At 44.7% G+C, this 14,946-nt stretch overlaps 1 protein-coding gene across 2 annotated transcripts in view; it reads left to right on the plus strand.

Annotated features, from left to right (window-relative positions):
* GDPD2 (glycerophosphodiester phosphodiesterase domain containing 2) overlaps positions 1 to 14,946 on the plus strand; it is a 278,190-nt gene that overhangs the window by 112,600 nt on the left and 150,644 nt on the right. For both annotated transcript variants that reach the window (XM_075322762.1, XM_075322763.1), the window contains exons 3-4: positions 11,934 to 12,037; positions 13,221 to 13,314. In XM_075322762.1, coding sequence (XP_075178877.1) covers positions 11,934 to 12,037; positions 13,221 to 13,314 — 198 coding nt within the window. The remainder of the gene's footprint in view (positions 1 to 11,933; positions 12,038 to 13,220; positions 13,315 to 14,946) is intronic.

Here is a 14,946-nt window from a genome sequence, read left to right on the forward strand (position 1 = left end):
ATCTTATGGGACAATTAGCTGGCAGTGCCCTGCGGGAAGTCACAGCCTGGCCAGTAGATGCAAAAGACACTGTTGAACATGTAATAGCTGGATTGAAAGCAGCTTTCGAAATCACTGCCGGCAGTAAGGCTAAAACAAGATTCTTTAATTGTAAACAGAAATCCAATGAGAGCGTGAGAGACTTTGCTTTAAATCTACAGGAGGCGCTCAAAGCACTTACATTAGCAGAACCTGTTTTTACCACCGGAGCAGATAAGCTATTGAAAGATCAATTTATTGAGGGACTCTTAACCCCTTCTCACCGGGGGCATTTAAGCATGCTGGCCTTTAAGGATCCCGAACTGACATCGGCTCAACTAAAGAAAAGTGCCATTCGTCTCCAGCAGGCAGAGGCGCCCCGGGATCTGGGTTTGTCTCAAACTATTGCAGAGGCACCTCAGCAGCAGGGAGTGCCAGTGACCTCAGCCATGTCAGGGGTTATTGCTAAATCTTTGGAGCCTAACCCCAATGAGGCTCTCCATCAAAAGCTTGCTGCCCTGACAGACACCATTGCTTCAATGGCTAAAATCATTCAGGAGTTGCGTGGATCCCAGACTACACCCAAGATCGAGTTGGCGACCAGCAAAGAGGATGTTCCATGGATGAGGCCCAGGAGGTACCCAGCGTGGAGAGGACGACCCAGCGACTGCTACCAGCCGGATGGACAGCCCATTTGCCGTCGTTGCAAGGAGCCAGGCCACTTTGCCCGGGAATGTGCTTTAAACAAGGATCCCCTGGGAAGGCGGGCCGCTTCGCAGGAATTAACTTTCAAGGTCCAACACCCTGGCATGACAAGTACGTAGGAGGGCGTCCCGTTATCCCTATCATGCTGGACAGTATTCCCCTCAACGCCCTGCTGGACACCGGTTCTCAGATATCATCGATTCCGCATATCCTTTATAAGAGGTACTGGGCTGATACAGACATTGATAAAGGACCATCTAACGTTGCATTGAGTATATGGGCTAGTAATGGTGAAATAGTACCGCAAGTAGGTTTTAGGGAAATGACTGTCAAGATTGGTAGGGTAGAATTACAGAAGCAAGGTATTATTGTTGTTGATGTTGACCGGCGAGATCGTGAACCAACTGTATTGATAGGAATGAATGTAATAGAAAATTGTTTTTCCGAGGTCCTTACTGTCTTACAGCAACTCGACAAGACTGCCAGATGTGACCAGCAAAGAATTCTACAGAGAGAGATAAAAGCTTTGGTGTTAAAGCAACAGGTAGAAGTTGCAGGTGGAGAAATTGGCAGTGTGAGGGTAAGTGATCCAACCCCTATTGTAATTCCGCCTAAAACCAAAATGTTGGTATGGTGCAGAGCCGCAATAGGCATAAAAGGGCGAGATTATCAGGCTTTGGTAGAACCCGTGTACACTGATAGTAGGCCCACTATACTGACAGCCAGGGGAGTAGTCGAGGTACATCGGGGAAGGGTGCCAATATGTCTTTTAAATTGTGGAGAAGAAGAGGTCACTTTACCGAGGTATGCTACTATGGCGAAACTATATACCGTTGACAACAATGCCATCACAGCCATTGAGCCCTTGGATCCTTCATGTCAGGCGGACGACAATGGTTCACTTGGAGGATTGGTGTAAACAGTTGTACGTAGGAACAGATTTAACACCTAGCCATCAAAAACAAGGGGTGTACAGGCTAGTGAGAGAATATGAACACGTCTTCAGTAAACACCCGCTAGATTTTGGGCAGATCAAAGGGGTAGAACACACAATACCCACCGATAACCACCCACCAATAAAAGAGAGATATAGACCCATACCGCCCGCTCACTACCAATGTGCAAAAGATATGCTGAGGGATATGAAACAAGCCGGGGTAATAAGAGACAGCTGTAGCCCCTGGGCGGCTCCTCTAGTGATGGTTAAAAAGAAAGACGGAACCATGAGAATGTGCGTGGACTACCGGCAGATTAATCACATTACCCATAAAGACGCGTACCCCCTACCTAGAATAGAGGAATCATTAGCAGCATTAAGATCTGCTAACTATTTTTCCACCTTAGACTTAACAAGTGGGTATTGGCAGGTCCCTATGGCGGAGAGAGACAAGGAAAAAACAGCATTCACCACACCGATGGGTCTCTGTGAATTTAATAGTATGCCGTTCGGACTCTGCAATGCACCTGGTACCTTCCAGCGACTGATGGAGTGCTGTCTAGGACACAAGAATTTTGAAACCGTCCTCCTGTACCTAGATGACGTAATAGTCTACTCCCAAGACTTATGAGCAACACCTACAAGACTTGGCAGAAGTATTTGAAGCCTTGTCCAAATATGGCATGAAGATCAAGCCATGTAAATGTCACCTTCTTAAGTCAAAGGTACAGTACCTGGGACACATTGTAAGTTCAGAAGGAGTAGCACCGGATCCCGAGAAAGTAACAGTGATAAGGGATTGGCCAAGACCCACCAGCGTGAAAGAGGTGAGGCAATTCCTGGGACTGGTTGGCTACTATCGCAGATTCATAAAAGGGTTCACAAAGTTAGCAGCACCCATACAAGACATCCTGGTAGGCCAGTCAAGGAAGCCCTCAGCCCGGAATCTTCCTTTCAAGTGGAGTGACGAGAGGAAGAGTCATTTGAGAAGCTAAAGAAGGCACTGACAGGAGAAGAGGTTCTAGCATACCCAGATTACCATCAACCCTTCATCCTCTACACAGATGCCAGTAATGTGGGACTAGGAGCAGCACTGTCACAAAAGCAGGGAGGCAAGGAGAAAGTCATCGCCTTTGCAAGTAGAAAGCTCCGGCCTAGTGAAAGAAATTCGGAAAATTACAGCTCCTTCAAGTTAGAACTATTGGCAGTAGTCTGGTCTGTAACCGAGCGTTTCAAACATTATCTGGCAGCTGCAGAATTCACCATCTATACTGATAACAACCCGTTGACCCACCTGGATACAGCAAAATTAGGTGCGCTGGAACAACGATGGATAGCCCGGCTGTCTAATTACAACTTTGTGATCAAGTATAGAGCAGGCCGCAAGAATGGAAATGCAGATGCCTTATCCCGGATGCCACACTTAGAAAATGTGGAAGAGGAACCGGAGGAGCTTGAAGAAATTGAACTACCGGCCTTCCATAGTCCCAAGATAGGACAGTATCAGTCAGGTGCCTATCAAAAACAACAACAAGCGAACCTCAACCCATTAGCACACCACAGATGGGCTGACACGCAAGACAGCAATCCGGCTGTGAAGTTGGTAAAGAAACTGCTGACAGAACAAGGTGCATTTCCCAACCAGAATGCCCCGGAAGAGACGCATCAACTCTGGAAAGAGAGAGGCAGAATGTTCTTGTATCAAGGGAAGCTCTGCAGAAGGTACACTAATCCAAAGACACATGAATTAGTCTGGCAAATAATAGTGCCTAAACAGGATGTAAAGATGGTCCTGGAAGCTTACCACAATGGTGCCGGTCATTTCGGATGGAAGAAACTAGAAATACTCCTGAGAGAAAGATTCTACTGGGTTGGTATGAGAAGATCAATTGAAGAATGGTGCAGAAACTGTGGCCCGTACAACCTCAGAAGGAAAGATCAATGAAACCAAAGAGCACCACTCCAGCCCATAGTCACCAAGCAACCACTTGAGCTTGTTGCCATAGACCATGTGAAGTTGACACCAAGCCGGTCTGGCTATGTCTATGCCTTAACCATTGTGGACCATTACTCACGCTTCTTAGTGGTTACCCTGAGCAAGTACTTGCAGACCAAGGTACAGCCTTTGAATCAGAGATCTTCAGAGAGTTCTGCAATATGTATGGTTGCAAGAAGATCCGGACAACAGCATATCATCCTCAAACAAATGGCTTATGCGAAAAGATGAACCATATTGTAATTGACTTATTGAAGACCTTGCCGGAGTCAGAAAGAAATCAATGGCCAGAGAAATTGCCCGACTTGGTAGACCTATATAACAATGTCCTAGTAAGCTCTACAAATTGCGCCCCAGCTTACCTTATGCGTGCAAGACCCGGTAAGCTACCAATTGATCTAGAAATGGGAATTCTGAAACCGGATGCAGAAGTGCAAGATTCCAATTGGGATACCCTACGTCAACAGCAGTGTCGCCAAGTACAAGAGTGTGTGGAAAGAAGTCTCCAGCAAGCTAGAGAAAGACAATTTTAGCCTGTCTTCTTCATTGTGAGCGTGAGTGAGCAAAGTGTGAGCAAAAGTAAGTGTGAGTAGAATTGTTTTGTATTTAGTTGTTTAATTACTTAACATTTGTTTAGTGCTATCCCCATTAGAAAATGTGCTCCACTATTGCTAATGCGATCCAGTGTACATCTTGTCTCATGTATGCAGTCCTTGAAAAGCCGTTCGAGGGTGCATACTGTTCGAGATGTGCGCAAGTTGCACGTTTGGAAGCCCAGATACTGGATCTAAATGAGCAGCTGGCAACTCTGAGATGCATTAGCAATGTGGAAAGGAGTGTGCTGCTCACTGAGCAGCAGCTTGCTGGGTCAGATGTGGGGGAGGATCATAGTAGGGAGCGGCAGGACGGTGAGGTAGGTAGCTGGGTGACAGTTAGAAAGGGGGGTAAAGGGAAAAGTGCTAGGAAGGCTAGTCCTGAACTGACACACCCCAATAGGTTTGCAAACTTGGCAGATGAGGGGGATGTCATTACAGGGGTAGCATTGCTGCAGCAAGGCATGACCTCTGAACGCCAGAGGAGTGTCTGCTCCAGTAAGGGGGGGAATAGGAGTGCAGGGCAGGCAAGACAGGTACTGGTAGTGGGGGACTCAATTATTAGGGGGACAGATAGGGCAATCTGTCACAAAGACAGGGATCGCCGAACAGTGTGTTGTCTTCCTGGCGCTCGAGTTCGGCACATCGCTGATCGGGTTGACAGATTACTGGGAGGGGCTGGGGAGGACCCAGCGGTCATTGTACACATTGGCACAAATGACAAAGTTAGAGGTAGGTGGAAGGTCCTTTAAAGATGATTTCAGGGAATTAGGTTGTAAGCTTAAAGCATGGACCTCAAAGGTGGTATTTTCGGAAATACTACCTGTGCCACGAGCCACACCAGAGAGGCAAAGAGAGATCAGGGAGGTTAACAGGTGGCTCAGGAATTGGTGTAGGAAAGAGGGTTTTTGGTTCCTGGAGAATTGGGCCGACTTTTCAGTTGGCTACAGATTCTATGCTAGGGATGGGCTGCATCTTAATGGGGAGGGTGCAGCTCTGCTGGGGCAGAAAATGGCTAGAAGGTTGGAGGAGTGTTTAAACTAGGAATGGGGGGCGAGGGTATTCACTTTATAGAAGGGGAATGTAGTGCAGATAGTGACCAGGGCACAAGTAATGAAATTGGGGGTGGTACGGGGGGGAAGGGTTAGGACAGTTAATACAGTAAGCAGGAATACAGGTACAGAGTCATACGTAACGTGCATGTACACTAATGCCCGAAGCCTCACAAATAAGGTGGAGGAATTAGAATTAATATTGTTGGAAGAAAATTATGATATAGTGGGGATATCAGAGACATGGCTGGATGAGAGCTATGACTGGGCTGTTAATTTACAGGGTTATAGCCTATTCAGGAATGACCGTACAAATAAGCGAGGGGGAGGTGTGTGTCTATATGTAAAATCATCCCTAAAACCCATCCTGCGTGACAACATATGTGTGGGTACTGAGAATGTAGAGTCCCTATGGGTGGAGATAAGGGGGGGGGAGAATGAATAATAAAATACTGATAGGGGTGTGTTATAAGACGCCGAATATTATGGAAGAGGTAGAGAATCTCCTCATAAAGCAAATTGATAAAGCAGCGAGTCTCGGAGAGGTAATTATTATGGGGGACTTTAACTATCCTGATATAAATTGGGGAACAGAAACTTGCAGTTCCAGCAAAGGAAATAGATTTTTGATAACAATGAAAGATAATTACCTTTCACAAATGGTACAGGACCCCACAAGAGGGGGAGCACTACTAGACCTTGTACTAACCAATAGGCCAGACCGCATATCAAATATACAAGTTGGGGGTTACTTGGGGAATAGTGATCACAAAATAATAAGTTTTCATGTATTCTTTAGTAAGATGTCTAGTAGAGGGGCTACAAGGACACTAAACTTCAGGAAAGCAAATTTTAAACGGTTGAGAGATGATCTTAGTGCAATAAACTGGGATGATGTACTAAGTAATAAAAGTACACAAAGCAAATGGGAGACTTTTATGAGCATCCTGAATAGGGCTTGTGCAGAAAATATACCCTATGGGAACAAACATGCTAGAAATAGGAGGAAACCCCTGTGGCTAAATAGAGCTGTAAGGGAAGCAATAAAAGAAAAACAGAAAGCCTTAAAAGAATTAAAGAGGGTAGGTAGTGATGAGGCATTATATAATTATAGAAAATTAAATAAAATATGTAAAAAGCAATTTAAGTTAGCTAAGTTTGAGACAGAGAGACTCATTGCGAGAGAAAGTAAAAATAATCCTAAAATATTCTTTAACTACATAAACAGTAAAAAACTGAAAAGCGATAGTGTTGGCCCCCTTAAAAATAGTCTTGGTGAAATGGTGGAAGGGGATGAGGGTAAAGCCAACCTGCTGAATGACTTTTTTTCTACGGTTTTTATACAAGAAAATGCCATGGCAGATGACATGACCAGTGATACCATAAATTCACCCTTGAATATTACCTGCTTAACCCAGCAGGAAGTACGCCGCCGCCTCGAAATCACTAAGGTTGACAAATCTCCGGGCCCGGATGGCATACACCCCAGTCGCATGCGCCTCAGTCTCTCATTTGGGCAGTAGCCACCTATCCAGGATTGGGACCTTCGAAGCTGAAAAAACCTATTGCTGATCAAGTAAGTGTCTGCGCCCCTAAAGTCTCCTCACAATACCATTATCTATAACCACCATTGACTTTTAGCTCACCTGCCTGGGTCCCACAGCCCTACCCGGAAATGGCTTTCCACCTCAGCTGCCCACATCATCATCCCCGGCCAGCTACTGGCAGCGGTGGCCATAAATAGCCACATTTATTCCGGGTGGCGTCACGAAAAACTCATAAACTTTTATTTATCCCCTGTAAATACCCCCCATTGCACTGTGCATCGCCTGAGACCACAGCCCGGGTCGAGCCACCCGTGACATCCCCTCAAGAAATAGACCCCCGATCCGGTGCTGGGTACCCCAGTCTCCTGGGCGTTACACTGCTTTTGCACAATTAAACACTTTTAGGGACAAAAGAATTCTTTTTACATTGCTGTATTCTGAGTGCTATAACTTTTTTTATTTTTCTGCTGATGGAGGTGTTTGGTAGTTTGTTTTTTTTTTTTTGCAGAAAAAGACGACGTTTCCAGGGATACTATTTTTATTTACTTTTGTTTTTTTAAACACATTTTATTTTTCCTTTTGTACAACAGTTTGATAAAAAAGCATACTTTTATGCCACTTTTTTTTTTTTTTTTTTTTTTGCGTTGTTCACTGAAGGGATTAAATAGTGTGACCATTTATTAGATCTGTTTTTTCCGGACATGGTAATACCAAATATGTTTACTTTTTTTTTGTTTATTTTTGTTCCTAGATAAATTAAACATTTTTATTTTGTTCTTTTTGTGTTTTGTTTTTTTTTTTTTTAAATACTTTTACAAACTTTTTTTTTTTTACTTAGTCCCTCTATGAGACTTTAACTTTCAGTCCTCTGATCCCTAATATAGTGCATTGCAATGCACTATCGTTACACTTGTCATCGTGTCAGTACACCTGTCAGTTCTGAAGCCTCTTGAACCATGCTACTGATAGTCTAACAGGCTTTCCATAGCTGGCTGAATCGGAGGTTGTCATGACAACCATGGTTTGCCATGGCAACGATCGAGCCCTTGCGTTGACGTTGCGAGGGCGCTGATGGGGCGGAACAGGGAGTTCCCTCCCTCTCCCAGGCTCCTAACTGTTGCAATCAATATCGATCATGGCATTTAGAGGTTTAAAGAGTCTTGGGTTGTGCAGGTGCACAGCTCCTGATTGTGAGAGCTGGGACTCAGCTGTAACCATAACCCCGGCGATTGCAGGGGCACAGATCATGTGCCGCTCACGATTGTCATGACATAACTATACGTCAAAGGTCGGGAACCCCGTATAGGTACGTAAAGAATTGTGAAGCGGTTAAACATCACCCACATTGCCGTGGGTCACAGCCTTGGGCCACGTGCACACGTTGAATATTTTAGTGAGTTTTTTTACCTCTGTATTTGTAAGCCAAAACTAGGAGTGGGTAAAAAATGCTAAAAGTGGAGTCCATCACTAATCCTAATGTAAAGTAGAAAATAATTAACACCCTAGTTCCCTGCCTTGGATGGCACAAGTCCCAGAGTATTAAACAGACTTTTGCATTGTCATCATGCGTTGCTTTGCAGTAGAGGTGCTGCACCACCTGGCAACAGAGGCGCAACCAAAGTAAGCAGGTACTGACATGGATGTTACAGTTGGGAAGTTGTTAAAGGGAACCAATCACCAGAATTTTAGTATATAACCTAAAGCTAGTGCTATACTGGCACTATCGGCTGATTCTATACAAATGTTTAGTGATCAGCTCGGATGTTTAAGTTTTGAAATCCAAGAAAGTAAAGATAATAAAATCAGCAGCTTCTTGAGTGACAGCAGCTGAAAATCAGATAATATCTGGGGGAGTATTCAGAGTTATCCCCTCCTCCTGTTAGAATTAGAATAAGTATTATACAATCGATTAACTTTTTCACTTACAGGACTTGTGTGAGGTCATACCCATGTGACCAGAAGGGGCGGGGCTTCCCCCCAGCTTTTTTCTGATCCTCAGCTGCTGTCACTCAAGAATCTGATGATTTTATAAACTTTTACTTTCTTGGATTTCAAAACCTAAACATCCGAGCTGACCACTACAGGTATGTAGAGAATCAGCCTGATAGTGCCAGTATAGCACTCGCTTTAGCTTATGTATGAAAATCTTGGTGATTGGTTGCCTTTTAAAGGCATTAGCATTTAAAAAGTGGTTGGTCCTCTCCTTCAGTGTTGGTGACATGTTATGCTAGTTGATGCAATGCCAACAACAGAGCAGAGGCTCCAGTCATGGTTGCAATTATTTGGGTTTTGTTTCTATTTTCTTCTGTGTGTGGAGCACTTTAACAGTTAAGCAGCAGCAGACAACCTATTACTGCTGTTCTGTGTGAACTTTTTTTTTTAATCAAAGTAGAAGAAGAACATATTATGAGAGATAAGTGAAGCATTGCTTCCTTTCCTTGGGGAATGTTTTCCTTTTTCTTTGTTCAGGTATTTTCTTCTACATGTGAGTACAAAAAAAAGTACAGCCCATTGAAAATGAGGTGTGAAGCTAACACTACGGTGAGCCGGTACTTCAGCAAGATGTGATGCTTCTAGGTGTAATTAGGTGCTAGACCACTAGAGGACACTAGCATCCAAGCAAGGATTGGGTGGTCGTACAGGCTGAGGTCAAAGCCAGGAAGTCACTTAGATACAGAGGTGGAAGGGGAGCCGGAGTCACATGAGAGCTGAGAGTTGGAAGCCAGGAAGTATCGTCAGGAACTGGAGAGGAGCAGAACCATAGTCAGGTAACAAGCCGAAGTCGGAGACCGGGAGGATAAGTCAGTAGGAGGAGGGCATGGAAATGGGATAACTAAACAGAGAGCAGGTTGGGAGACAGGGAGGACAGACGAGTGGGGGGGCTGAGTAGGGGAGGGCGGAGGTCAGGGAGAAGAGGACTGGGTAGTGGACAGGATCAGAACAGACTTACAGGAACCAGAGGTGCACACTGCAGAGCAGGAACTATGACTGGTGCTGTACAGAGGGAAACAGAACCAAGATAAAGCAGTGTGACCCCAGGAACGAGGCACGGCAAGATAGGCTTCTCCCACAGGACCTGACCCTGGAGAATACAGACAGCAGGAAAAAAACATATACAATGGCTTTGCAGAGCAGAGTCATATGTGAATTGTGACATGAGGATGATGAATACAAATGTAGTATCTTCTTGTTTTTAAATAAATAAATGAATGGTTGGTTGGTACAGTGAAGTACCACTTAGGACAACAGTGTACAATGTGTGTCCCAAGCATACACCGAATATTAAGCAATGCTTCATTTTTGGGAAGGCTTCCATGCTAGCCAATTCATTTTTCCCTATACAAGTCATAATGGCAAGAAATCTCAAAAGTAGAACTTTACTTTAAAGCTGGACTTCACAGTCAATTACACAGGAACATAAATTATTGTTTATCAGTTTCACTTGTAAATACTCAATATATAAGCAGTAATCAAATCATTCATGCTTTGCTCACAAAAATGATAAAATGTGATGTAGTATTCAATATCATCACAAGATGTGTAATATAGATATATGTATGTGTGTTTATATTATATAATATACACAGTCATTGTCAGATGTGTTGGTACCCTTGAAATTGTTCCAGAAAATGAAGTATTTCTGCCAGAAAATTATTACATGTTTAATGTACATATGCTTATTTCCTTTGTGTATATTGGAACAAGACATAAAACAGAGAAAAAAAGGCAAACTGGATATAATTTCACAAAAAAACAAAAGATGGAATGGACAAAATTGTTGGCACTTTTCCAAAGTTGTGGGTAAACATCTTTGTATAAGCAAGTTATGCTCGTCCAAATGCACCTGGGGCAAGTAACAGCTGTGGGCAATATTAAAATCATATCTGAAACCAGATAGAAAGGGGAGAAGTTGACTCAATCTTTGCATTGTGTGTCTACACTAAGGATGGAGAACAGAAAGAGGAGAAGAAAACGGTCTGAGGAACCAAAACTGTTAAAAAAAAACAAACAAAACAAACAATTTTAAGGTTAAAAATCCATCACCAGAAATCTTGATATTTCTTTGTCCACAGTGTGCAACATAATCAAAAAGTTTACAACCAATGGTACTGTATCTAAACTTCCGACATGGAGACGAATTGATGAAAAGTTGCAATGCAGAATAGACCAGATGGTGGATAAGCAGTCCCAATCAAGTTTCAAGGCTACATGCGCATGCTGCGATTTTTGTCACGTTTTTGTCGGTGTTTTTGATGCAGTTTTGTTGTCAGAAAGTTCTGAATTTTTACTTCCCAGCAAAGTCTGAGAAGTCAGATTTGCTCTGCTCACATTGCAGTTTTTTTCTTTGTAGTTTGTCACAAACTTTTGACAAAAAAATGCAGCATTTTCATCTTCTTGTGTTCTTTCCCAGCGTTTCTCTCTACTGATGGGAGGATTCGCAGGTCAATCCCCCGCTGGAGGTGCGGGGTGTCGGACCCCGGCCATCACTGTAAAAGTAGGGGACAACCTCTTTAATATGTTACCGCCTGTTCATTTTTACTTTAGAAAATTATATATGGGGATTTTTTCCTTTTAAACGGAATCTGTCAGTAAAATCAACCCTCCTACCTCTGCGATCCTGCAATGACAGTGTGAGTGAATCACTGACACCTGGCACAGAAGAGTGGGTGGGGAAGGGGGCGAATATTCATTATTTCAGTAACACAAGTTCCAATCACTGAGTCCGGCTGAGGAGTGGGCGGGATTAGGGGTGGGAAGGGGGGTGAATATTAATTCCATTAAATAGCAGGCATGTGAATATAAACTTCTAGGGCTTACAGCAATGTACACCAATAAAAGTTAAATATCCTAACAGGGCTGTACAAGCCATATATCAGGATACTATTAGTATGATGATACGTAACAAGGGCTTATTTTTGATGTAGGGGTTATTTTTTAGGAAACACGGTGTTTAACTCAATTGTTTTGAGAACGTTAAACGTCCTCTTTAATGAATGTCTTTATATAGCTGCTATAGATACATTTTTCCTATGTATGTTTGTATGAAGCTGATGGTTATTGAGGTCTTTATAATTTCTTTTGCAGTGTGGTTGTATCTGGCTGCTCCTGGTTCTTTGTGTGTTCCTGTTTACCTTGATATGGTTATATATCACATTGATCCTGAAAAATGACATACACAACTTCAATGAGTAAGTAGGATTCTAGTCTCCTTATGTTATAAATTTATTATGCGTGTGTAGTGCCCCTGAACCCATCAGAGCACTACGAGGTACTGCATCTTGTCAAAGATGCAGGGCCTACCCCCAGGGACCTGGAAGACCAGTGCTGGTAACAGCAAAACACATTAAAATCCCAGTTTACCCCATCTCCAAGGACTGGAGACAGACTAGAATTGGACCCAATGGATGGCTACCCAGGGGTGGAGCTGATCCAGTCCACTAGACCACAACCAGGTGGGAGGGGATGGACAGTTAGGCAGTAAGGGGAAGTGAGAGGAGACTGACGTAACTGCACTGACATGAGAGTGTGATGTTGACCTGAGGGCCCAGGTGTGTGGTTGCCGGTGGAGTACGGCGAAGTACTCCCGGAACCATAGCACCGACGGGATACAGAGCCCCTAGGTCAGGAAAACGCTCCAGGCAGACCTGAGAAAATCTGCACAGTGAGGGGACCATCCATGACCTCACTGACCTTAGCAGTCCGGGGGCACCAGCAGTAACAGGAGAACCAGGGACTGGAACAGAACACAGACCCTACAGCATTCACACTGCCCGCTGTACGGACCAGGGACTGAGAGATAAACAGGAGGGGACCCCCAGACGCTCCAAGCCACGGGGATCCACCAACCTGAGAAGGGTGCAGGGGAAAGAAGCCACCAGGTCACCAACCGGCACTGGGACTAAGGGAACGAGAGGTGAATACCAGCCTTCCTCTGGGTACCAGTTACCATCTACTGTGAGTAAAGAGAACCAGTTACACAGCAACCCCTCATGTGGCCTACCTTTCTTTCTGTGCCTAACTCCATCACCTACCCCCTGGGGCCCCAGCCCTACTTGTGGGGGGCCCAACATCCAGGCTGCCATCACATCAGCCCCAGCGGAAAGACTGTGCAGCGGCAGTTCTATCACCATAACTGCAACCCGCAAGTGGCTTCACAACATAAACTTTATTAACTATTCCCCTGTATATAAACCCCTTTTTAAAACAACCCCCAGGGTCACGGAATCAGGTAACGGCCACCCAGTGACATATCCCAGTAGTACACTGCCCGGGACAGAGTACCCCATAGCCCTGGGGTGGCACACGTGCCATAGGAACAGAACTTTTTGATGTCTCCATAATATTTGTGTTAATTACTTTTTTTTTTAACAGGGAAATCTTCCGGCTTGCAGGTTTTTGGGAAGACTGGTCTGTTATCTTGATCACGGTGGCTGCTGTGCTTGCGTCATACTGCTTTGTCCTCCTTGTAAGTATGATTTGTTAACAGTTGAGTTCACATTAAATATAAAAAGCAGTTGGGAATTTCTGTAACTCGCATTCATTTCAATGGAGAAAGACTACATACGAGTCTTTGAAGAGGAATACAATGGTTTAGATAAATTTGTTCATAATTAAAAAGTTACAAATGTATTTTCTTATTTTTATTGCATTTTACAGAATAGGAAAGGAATGCTCTAGTTATCTATAATTCTGTCTCCCAATTCTTCCAGCATGTGGTATGGGATGCAAACCAAGGTACATTGCCTATGATAACTTATGACTGCCAAATTTTTGAGCAGCAATATTTTTCTCTTTTTGCAAAGAAAATGTTATCGACATTTTCCTTGATTTTCTTGGTTTTCTTTTTGTGAGCCATACGTTTTAAAGGGAAGGTGTTGTCAAAAAAAATAATTTTTTCAATAACTGAAAAAATATAAAGTATTAATGTTTTAATGTTGTGTTTAAATGAAATTTTGTTTTTAATTGAAAAAAACAAACAAAAAGTTTGATATTTTTTTACTCAAACACTAGGGGGTTCATCTGCTGAAATCCTACAGAAATCCTACTGTAGAACTGTTTGCAGAATCTGCTCTCCTGTGTATTATGTCACCTCCCCCTCCCAATCTGGGTGTTTCCAAAAGGATAAGGGAAGATGAAGTTTAGGATCACAGTGCGGAGCCATTTTGTTTTTGACCACAGAGTGATCCTAATATGTCTAAAGTGTCACTAAGGCCAGCTGTATAGTGCTCCACTGTATCCCGTGCCGCACTGTATCCCGTGCCGCACTATCCCAATGCCTTGCTGGCTGTATCCCAATGCCTTGCTGACTGTTTCCCTATGCCCCGTTGGCTGTTTCCCTATCCCCCGCTGGCTGTTTCCGTATGCCCCGCTGGCTGTTTCCCTATGCCCCGCTGGCTGTTTCCCTATGCCTTGCTGGCTGTTTCCCTATGTCCCGCTGACTGTATCCCGCTCCCCCATATACTGTACTGCCAGGCGGGATTGGAGGTCCGAGGAGACATGCGGCGAGGAGGGGTGATCTGCAGCCTGAGTGGCACTGCACTGCAGATGTTATGCCGCACTCACTGCTCCCAGCCGCATGCACTCACCTCAGACCTGCGCCCCCGGCAGTCTGTCCTGTCAGCAATCACTGTATGAGCAGCAGAGCCCCGAGGTGAGCGGGGGGAGAAGGGGTGAGCGGAGTGGGGGGTGGGGTGCGTGGCAAAGTGCAGTGGGGGGGCGCGGCAGAGTGCGGTGGGGGGGCACGGCAGAGTGCAGTGGGGGGTGCGCGGCAGAGTGCAGGGGGGGCGGCAGAGTGCGGGGGGGGGGCAGGATCAGTTACAGTGCAATCACCATATCACCATTGCCCAGCGCTGGTACTCATCCCATCCATCCTGGCGGGTGACAGGGGGAAAGTGGGGCACACAGCATATGCTGTGTGCTCCACAAAGATGGCGGTGATCTCCTCCCTCTTCTGTGATCTAGACAGCCCAGGGGGCGGGTCCATTTCACAGCAGATGCCTTCTCTATGTTACAGTATAGAGTCAGAGTCTGACAACGGTCTCCTATGCCCAGGGGGCTGCCATAAAGGAGGTGAGTAACTGTCGTTACAAACACCAAG

The sequence above is a fragment of the Anomaloglossus baeobatrachus genome, chromosome 9 (assembly GCF_048569485.1).
Source record: "Anomaloglossus baeobatrachus isolate aAnoBae1 chromosome 9, aAnoBae1.hap1, whole genome shotgun sequence".
In the NCBI taxonomy this organism is placed as follows: Eukaryota; Metazoa; Chordata; class Amphibia; order Anura; family Aromobatidae; genus Anomaloglossus; species Anomaloglossus baeobatrachus.